Below are 10,138 nucleotides of genomic sequence, written 5' to 3' on the forward strand. Positions count from 1 at the left end.
CTATCATTTGCACGGATGGTGAAGCCGACAGCGACCGAAATCATGTTACTGCAAGCTGTGTGAAGCGTCACTTCTTAAAAGTTGGCATCGGAAAAAAAATCGTATTCTTTCTTGAATATAAAAGGATCTACGAAACCACGATCTTGCTTAAGTTTTGCCATGAATGATTTGATGAAGAATAAAAACTACGTAATTGAACAAATAGGGAACATATTAGTTGATCAAACTAGACCTATGAAGGAGAGATTTCGAGCGTTATTTACTCTGAAAAATATTGGTGGTGAAACCTCAATACATTGCATCGAAAGGTGCTTCGACGACCCTTCAGTGCTTTTAAAACACGAATGTGCGTACTGCCTTGGGCAAATGGGAGATTCTTTTGCAGTCCCTAAACTTGAATCGATTTTGAAGAATACTGCAGAAGATCCTATCGTGCGACATGAAGCAGGAGAAGCTCTAGCTGCGATTGGGAAGGAAAGTAGCCTGGAAATTCTTCAAAATTACATCGACGATCCTTGTGTTGAAGTTTCAGAAACATGTCAGCTTGCTGTTCAAAAAATGAAGCACAATACTTTTATGGAATCGAAAGTTTCTAGAAACCCTTACTATTCAGTCGACCCGGCACCCCCTTATCCTTTGGACCAGTACAGCACTACAGAACTTGAATCCATTCTTCTGGATGAAAATCGTTCACTTTATGATCGGTATCGTGCTATGTTTAGTCTGAGAAATATGGAATCCAACAGTGCAGCTCTATCCCTTGCCAAAGGACTTGATTGCGGAAGTGCGCTATATCGTCATGAAATTGCATATATTTTAGGGCAAATGCAGAAAGAAAATACTGTGCAACAACTTGCTAAGCTGCTCTGTGATGAAACTCAACATGAAATGGTGCGTCATGAATGTGCTGAAGCATTGGGATCAATTGCCACAGAAGAATGCATGGAAATTTTAGCTCGCTATCTCACAGATGAAAGAACTGTTGTCAGGGAGAGTTGTGAAGTGGCACTGGACATGTGTGATTATGAAAATAACAAGGAGTTTCAGTATGCTAATGCTTTATTGAAGATTTCTTCTTGATAATGTATTCATTTGTGTAATTGCTAAAAGAAAATATATGAGTTTTATAAGCTTCACAATTGTGTAAATTTGTTTTCTGAACAATACATTACACTTGATTCAAGAATGCTTTGCTCCTTTACAAAGAGGTAATAACAAAAGTTTTAACTTAAAGATTATGTTATTGTATCTGAAAAAGATTCAAATCCAATATAAAATTGTATTGTCAGATTTTAGAATAATGTTCTAAAATATAGTGTCCTATATCAATGATTCATTATTCAATTAATGTATAGAACTCTACATTTCCTGTGCAATTGTATTGTTTTCATTCATGAGTAGAGATGTATAATTTTGGAAAATTATGTGGTGGAGGAAAAAAAGTTTTTCTTCTAAAAAATTGCCGTTTGTACACACAAAAAAGTTTTTTAAGTCCTATTTTCTGAGAATGCTTAAAGTATTAACTTATAAAAAATATATGCAATCTTTTTTTCCCCCCTTTAACTTTTAACTTGTTGTCAAAAAAAAAAACGTTCTGTTTCATGGCTTTCCTGTTTAAAATACTAGAAGTTATTCTAATCATCATTCAACCATCATTTTGAAATAGCATGTGTTGTTTTTTTTTTCTTTTTAATTTTTAAATCAACCTTTTGAGCTATCATTTTCAGGGTTTTTTTTTTTTTTTTTTGGTATATTACATGCATTTATGCAAATGCGTGTACATGAAAATTTTTTAACTTAATCATTTTATAGCGGACAACTTCCATATCTTGAATCCCTCAGAAAGAGAAAAAAATTAGAAATTGACTTGAACAAGCTTTGAAAAAATTACACTTAGTAACCCCTCACAACACACATACATTATTATATATATTTATTATATGATCGCTTTCGATAGCGATAAACAAGTTATTCTTTAATACTTTACTAGTTTTAATCTTTATTTTGTTTCAATGTGTATACAATATCTAGTACTTAATTTTTTGATTGGTTACTGGATTGTTAGCAGCTTCTGAATAAGCAGATTTTCATTTTTCAGCAATCTTTCACTTCAATTTTTCTTAGGAACTTGATGATTTTTATTATTGTGAAAGTACAAAAAAAATTTTAAAATGTACAGCAATTTCTTTTTTTTTTTTTTTTTTCATCTACAAAGTTAAATGTTTTCTTCACCCAGTAAGACTTTAAAAAGCTTATGGCTGACTGGAAAGAAAGACGAGCTGTAAAAGGAAATCATTCTAAGTAGAGTGATGTTTTCATTGGGTTTCCCTAAGAGTCGGTTTTTGAGCACCTTTTGTTTATTGTTTTCATGAAGGATATTCTTGAAAATATTTCTGGAAACTTCTGTTCTTGTTTTCCTCATGAAGTCAAGGTTATTGGGAGTGAAGAAAATGAAGAACAAGTAAAACATCTGCATGAGCATATTACTAAGTGGGATATGGCAATTCAAGCTATATGGCATATACTCGCGTATAAGTCAAGAAATTTAGTACAATAACTGATGTCAAAAGTTAGTGGGTCAACTTATACGCAAGGCAGAACTTCCGAAAATTTTCCCTAAACAACTCTTAGGGAAAAAATCCTTGAAAACATGAACATTTTCCTGATTTTAGTCCAAACTTTTAAGCAAGATGCTATAGAAGTAAATACTTACACTTTCTGCTATAACTTTACATGGTCCGACTGTGAATTAAAGTTTAAAATAATTACAGTGAACGGCCGACTATGCGTAAAGTGCAGGAATTGCCATATACATGAATTTTTCCGGAAATCGCGAATTAATATTATTATTTTTTAAATGTTTAATATGGCTACAGCGCAGAATTTTGATATTTATTCAAAATAACAGCAACAAAAATTGTCACAGCCAAATCGAACCTTTGACAACAGGGGTCTGGCCAGAGAAGATTTGGGTCTGTTAACGGACCCTTCACAAAAATCCGATCAACCAAAACGGACCTTTCACAAAATCCCGATCAAACAAAACGGACCTTTCACAAAATCCCGATCAACCAAAACGGACCCTTCACAAAATTCTGATAAACAAGAACGGATCTTTCACAAATTGTTTATTGAAGGAGCAAATCTGAAAGCAAAATAACGCATATTAAACCGATAATTTTTGAAACCTTTTTTGAAGTCAAATTAGAGGGATCAGCTATACAAAATCTGCTAATTTTACAAAGAAAAAAAAATCGACACTCTTGTGATGCTCCTGCAAACGATAAATTGCTACTGTGAAATAGATATACTGCTTGTTTGTTTCTTGAAAGAAATAAACAGCTGAAAAAAAGTTTGGTTTTAAATAATTTTGTTTGTTTTATCAAAGCTAATTAGCAGCGGTGTTGTTGTAAACTTTTCTGAAAGGACACCTTGATAAGCACTTTTCTCCCCCTTTCTCCCCTGCTGATGGTTTAATAAACAATAATAATATATATCAGCGAAATGAACTTAGAACTGCAAAGGGGTAGTAAGGGGGGGGGAAATATGATCGCTTCAGATAGGGTTACCAACTTCAAAATTATCGCCATTTAGCGTCTGTCGTTAAACCTTTATAATGACTTGATTAGAAAATATTCTCATCATTTTACCAGCTTGCCAATATTTGCGTTTTTATGGTGCTGTGCGATATTTAACTGTTGATTTGGGAGAAAATTATATGGGTTTGATTTTTCGATGCTAACAAGGGTGATTAACTTTAAATAAACTTTTACTTGCCGTTTTTTTTCTTTAGATGTCTACATTTTAAAAAATACATTCTTTTAAACATCCGATATAAGAATCATAGTTTGTTCTTTTTTCAAGCTAATTTCGCTTTATTAATATGCAAATAAATGAAAAGTCTATTTTTGTTAGAACACGCATTTCAAATTTTTAAAGCAAAATTCCATTTTCTTTATGAGTAAAAAATTAAAATTCTGAATCGATGGTTTAATTTTATTTTTGCTTCAACTGTGTCCACAGATATTAATGATATGTTTATCATAGGACTCTAAAATGCAATTAAAAAATAATTTTATCTAAATTTTTTCTTTTACAAGCCGTTTTTATACCTTTGATGCCTTCACTTTGAGAATTACGATCTCTTTGCATCCTCTATGGGAACCCGATTTTTTGAAATTTTGATGTTTAATACGCTTTGTTAAAAAGTAAACAAATAAAATCTCTTTTTATTTTTGTTAAAATCACGGAATTTATAAGTTTTAAACGAAATTCTGTGTTTAAGAGTGTCTAAAGTTAAATGCTGAACCCTCGTCTGAATTTTATTTATTTATTTACTTATTTATTTTGCTACAATTATTTTAAATGCTGCACAGAAATATTTCTAGCATAATCCAACAAAATGTAGAATGGGAGATAGATATTGCTACTTCAGGGAGCGATGACCCCCCCCCCCCGCACCAAATACTAGAAGAACATCCCAGAATGATATTCTCAACATAGAAGAGGAAAATACTCTACTTTAAGTTTAAATGATGCAGTTTGTTCCCGCTCTAAATTCTAAAATTTCGATTAAACAAAAAAATTTTTTTTTTTTTTTTTTTTTTTTTTTTGCGAAATTATTTGATTTTTCACAAAATTAATTCACTTTTCACAAAATTTATTTTTCACAAAAAACGGACCCTGTGAAAAATCCTGGACAGACCCCTGGACAAACACCTCAATTGCAGAAGTAAACCCTTTTCTACAAAAAAATATTAATCAGATGTTTTTTAACATAAAAATGTTTGTTGCAATTCATTTTCCGTCTTTTTACAAAGTTTATATTCAAAATTAGCGGCAAAATTTGTCCGATTTTTTCTGAATGTAGGAACTAGACTTATACACAGGTTTTTGATTTTTTCCTCGATTTTCCTCCTAAAAGTAGGGGGGGGGGTCGACTTATACACGAGATTGTCTTCTATGCAAGTATATATGGTACATTTAGGTCATGGAAATAAGCATAAGTATTATTTACAGGGTTTATTCTATAGTCAGGCAAAAATGTTATTGATCTGGAAAGTCAACAGTGAAGCATTGCAAGTATAACAAAACAAATAGAATGCTCAAGTTTATTGATAGATCTATTTTTGAAAAAAAAAATTGGTTCTTCTGCCTACATTTAGAAGTTTGATAAGATCTCATTTGGAGTATGGTTATACAAATACAAATGTGATGACCAGCAACAGGCTCTGGGTCCAGCTATACTGGTCCTAATTAGTTCATTAGTCCTCAATGAAGATCAATCGCCCTCTTAAAGCTATCCACCCCCTTGCTCATTGCCACCTCTTCAGGGTAAGCTATTTCAAGTATTCACAACGCTACTAAAGTAGTAATTTTTCCTAATTTTCAGGTTAGCATGAGATTTGAATAGCTTAAAACAATGACCCCTTGTCCTGCTTTCCATGCAAAAATTTAACCCGCTAACATCTTTCATTTTGATAAATTTAAACAACTGAATCATGTCCCCTCTGACTGTCCTTTGCTAAAGGCTATACATATTAAGCTAATAAAAATGGTATCGTAATCTAAATCTGAAAGTCCCCCTTACTAGTCTAGTTACCCTTCTTTGAACCCTTTCCAATACAGAAATATCTTTCCTGAGACTAGGGGACCAAAACGGAACAGTATACTCTAGATGAGGTCTCACTAAATTCCTATATAAAGGGAGAAGAACCTTCTTAGATTTGTTTGAAATTTATCTATTGTTAACCCAAGCATTATGTTATCTTTGTTACTTGCAATGCTGCACTGTTGACTAAATTTGAAATCCTGATTTATTAAGACACCCAGATCAATAACATTTTCTGCCTGACTAATGACCAAACCCTTTAAATAATAACTTGTACGCTCATTTCCATGACCTAAGTGTAGCACTTGACACACTCAAAACAGGGTTGTTTGGTTTAAACCAATTGGTTTTTTTAAAAAACGTTTTTTTTTTTTTAAATAGCCAAAAAAAATCCATTTTACAGGTTTACATTGATTTTCCCACACATATTGAAAAATGTAAAATTCCATTTATGCTAAGTTCCTAGCTAAGTTGCAGAGATAAATACTAAAATTGCAAAGTTGCTTCTTCAAAATGTATTACAAGCTTTAATTGAAAAAAATATATTAATATATTTTTTATTTCATATATGTGCCATAAAGCAGATTTCAGTCAACTTCCATCATTATGCTTAATTTGCATGATTAGTTAAGATTTACTAAGGATTGAATCTTTTATTGTAGATGCAATCCATTATATTGCTCACTCCTGTTGCAGGGGTGTGACATTTTTGCTCATTTATTTGCACTTTCCTGGAATTTTAACTTTGACTTGTAAGGTAATCAACAGTCTAACTTAATTGTTTGCACCTAAAAATTAAGATTTGTTCTGCAGGTGAACACAAATAATATTTTTCGAATCAAATTTTTAAAAAAAAGTTTATACTTCACGTATATAACGTTTTTGGCAAAAAAAAAAATTCTTGAAATAGAATTTGCTACACATTTATTTGTTCTAAAGAGTTTGCATTTAATATTTTTTAAATTTCAATGCTGGATGCAACATGTATGCCAGTAAATAAGCTGTAATTTAAGCCATGTTACACCAATTTTTGTATTTTTGATTTGGTTCTTTGTTTTAGCGATAGTCGATATCTTTTCCAAGTCTTTCTAAAATAAGAACGGAGTCGAATATAGAGCAACACTTTTTTTTAAAACTTTGTCAGTACAACAGCAATCGATTTTTTGACTGTTCAATCATGTACTGTTGTACATTTTGCTTTACTTCAATATTTGTGACATTGTGTATATAAAAATCAGCATTATGTAAGATCAGAAAGAAAAAATATGAAAATTGTTCTTTTGAAAAGATTATGCTTAAAAATATAACTTTTACCTTTATTCGATAATTATTCAGATTATGTTGGTTTTATAAAGTTTTTTTCTTGGATCTTCATTATATTTTATTTTAACTCGCATCACAACCACTTCTTGAAGTATTTCGTATCATAAAGGGTCTATATATACATGCATACTAATATGTTAATCAAGTCAAACATTTCAATCAATATATCCCCGCAGAAAGCTATTTTAATTATTTAATTTAGTTACAAGATTTTGTTCTTATCTCTTTAATTAATCAAGAAATTAGGTATAATGTGACTATTGAATAACTGTTAATTACATGGAACCTTAATTACCTTCCGAAAATTAATTGTTTTTATCGCACCAAAAAAAAACCCGGTTTAAACCAAAAAAATCTGGTTTAAACCAAAAAAAAATGGTTTTTTTACCAACCCTGCCTCAAAAAGTTTAGGTAAAACCAGTTTTTTGCATCTAATTTGCAAATGAATGAATGTAGAAACAAAAAATTTGGAGGATATGTGCATTAAGTAATACGTCACTTGATAAAGCTGGGCAATGCAGCTAGTTTCTTCTAAAATGCACAAATACAACCATAGACAGGGTTCATACTCGATTTGGATGAAAAAATTCCATGACTTTTTCATGACTTCAATAAAAATTTTCATGACCTTGTTACAGCACCATTTAATATCTAACAGGAATAGCACTATTTAATATGTAACTTGCCAATTTTTAGAAATGAGCATTAGCGAAAACTTCTACATGACTGCCACTACTCCATTGAAGCACTTACTAATGGGAAAAAAAGATCCTTGTACACTTAAAAACTAAACTATTTTTATTTGGCTTCATCATATAAGTTTAAGTAAAGGAAAATTGCAGTAAATGGAACATAATGATGCGTAAAATAGTTTAGTTTTTTGTGTGTGTCTCCATGGGCGGATTTATGGGGGGTCAGAGGGGGGCAATGCCCCCCCAGTTTTGGGAGGACTTTATGTAGTAACAACACATCTTCCAAAAATTTAAAAAAAAAAAAATCATTATTTTTTCATTTTTGAATAGTTCAGAAGAGCATGGGTGGATTTATAGGGAGGGGGGGGGGCAAAGAGGACAATGCTCCCCAGTTTTGGGAGGAGTTTATATAGTAACAACTTATCTCACAAAATCTTATAACAAAAAAAATCATGATTTTTTCCTTTTTTGAATAGGAAATTAAAGTTTATTTTTTCTTTTAAACTTAAAATAGCCGTTTCTTACAAAGTTTGAACAATACTGTACAAGTGTATAGTCTACTACTCAATTTCAGAGGCTGGAAAGTGCAAATTATTAATAGGTTCTAAAATCCCTGAAAAGAATTGGCGCAGTATAGCCTACAAGGGCTCTTGAACCAAAAACCCAATCTAACCAACCAAACCTTGAAAATAATTAGACAAGTCTTTGAAACTCCTAAGCAAAGTGTGCTTCAATTTTATTTCTTATCAAGTGTATAAATTAAGACTTGTTCAAATGGGTAGTATGTTACTCTCTTGATACCTATTCTCTAAATCTGTGCACCATTTCTTTTAAAGTATTAACTTGCATCACAAAGCATTTTTAAAGCGTAAAACTTAAAAAAAAATTATTTGCCTATTATTTCCAATTAACCCTTATAAGACTTCAAAATTCAGAATTTTATATCCATTTTAGATAATTTCCTCCGGGGGAGTAACCCCGGGCCCCCTAAAACTGGAGATATTCTATATCCCACTTAAAAGGGAGCACTGCGTTACTCTCTTAATACCAGCCCTCTCTTTTAAGGTCAATTCAAAAAGGACAGCATGATTACACACAGTAATGAAAATGACACATAAAAAAGTAAAGGATGGCCTCACGCATCAGAGAAAACAGACAAAAACATGGGAGGGGGAGGGCAATTAAAAACGTTGCTCCAAAAAAAAAAATCCTGCCCCCCCCCAGGAACTCAGTCCTAAATCCGCCTATGTGTGTCTCTAAACCAGGTAATTATATAAAAAAACCATTCAGTAGTGAATAAATCTTCTGATTCAAAAGTACTTGTTTTGATTACTTATTTGCACATTTTCAAATGCATATAAATTAACAAGTTCAGAAATTTCAACACATAATGTGTGATTCCCGACTTTGAACGTAGCAGTGGGCCGCATGGATTAGTTTCACGGGCCGTATGTTCGGCACTACTGTTTTAGAGTACTAGAATTCCCCTTTTTCTGTATTTTATCACCTGACTAAAGATCTTTATTTTCTAAAACCTTCAACAAATTAAAATAAACTCTGATAAATTTTATACTAAAGTTATTACGAGTGATGGAAACCAACTCGGATGCAATTGAATTGCGTCTGTAGAGTGGGCGTGACCAAACCAAGAACTTGCAAGTTTGCTACTACAGAATATAAACATAAAAATTGTTAAAAATAATAATTAATTCAAAATGAGTGATGCCCAAGCAGTAAAATCACATCACTAAAAAAGGCGAGTGGTTGCAACAGGAGTGGATGCAATGAAATTTCAAAATTCATATCTGATTTTTGGATCGTTCAATTTTTGACTTTTAATAACTTTTATGTGCTATACTATTAAATCACTTAAGATTTCTAATGCTCTTTTAGTTACTGTTACTTTCTCTTTGTCAAGGACATTCTTTCATGACTTGAAATAAATTTCCATGACTTTGAATGAAAATTTAAATTTTCCATGACTTTTCCAGGTCTGAAATTTGCTTATTTTTTTTCCACGACTTTCCAGGATTTCCATGACCTGTACGAACCCTGCATAGATGAATTGAGACTTTTTACAAAGACATAGACAAAATGGCAACCTCGTTAGAAGTTGATATTAGGATGTCCTCATCCAAGGACAAACTGGCTGATTTTGGCCCACCTCAGTAAATTCGAGTTAAGTTAAGCAGTGCAGGATTATCATTCCTATTTTCCTTTAACAAAGAAAAAAAAATCTGAAATGTTAAATAAGGTGAATAGTGACACATTTTTATGTGCCTTGAAAGAAGGATACTAATAGTAACAAGTCTTAAAAATGCACATCTTTTGGTTTCTATACTGACAACATAGGAAAGACATGAGGAAAGGGAAGTATCAAGGCAATTCCTCCTGAAATTTTTAAAAATTGGTGGTTCTACAGGGAGTGGTAATGCTTTTATTTCCCTACATTTTCTATGGAACACATCTGAAGCTTTGCCCATTCTTTAAAAAAAAACTTTTCACAATATCG

General features: G+C 31.9%; 1 protein-coding gene across 1 annotated transcript; it reads left to right on the plus strand.

Annotated features, from left to right (window-relative positions):
* Positions 1-89: 89 nt before the first annotated feature.
* Positions 90-1,122, plus strand: LOC129226194 (deoxyhypusine hydroxylase-like). The gene has a single exon (XM_054860794.1). It carries the CDS (start codon positions 160-162, stop codon positions 1,078-1,080), a length of 921 nt encoding a protein of 306 aa, XP_054716769.1. The 5' UTR covers positions 90-159; the 3' UTR covers positions 1,081-1,122.
* The last annotated feature ends 9,016 nt before the right edge of the window (positions 1,123-10,138 follow it).

This window comes from Uloborus diversus, chromosome 7 (assembly GCF_026930045.1).
Source record: "Uloborus diversus isolate 005 chromosome 7, Udiv.v.3.1, whole genome shotgun sequence".
Lineage (NCBI taxonomy): Eukaryota > Metazoa > Arthropoda > Arachnida > Araneae > Uloboridae > Uloborus > Uloborus diversus.

Bases quoted from the DNA above. Each gene is read 5' to 3' on its own strand.
- LOC129226194 (XM_054860794.1), top strand. From the start codon at position 160: ATGAATGATTTGATGAAGAATAAAAACTACGTAATTGAACAAATAGGG.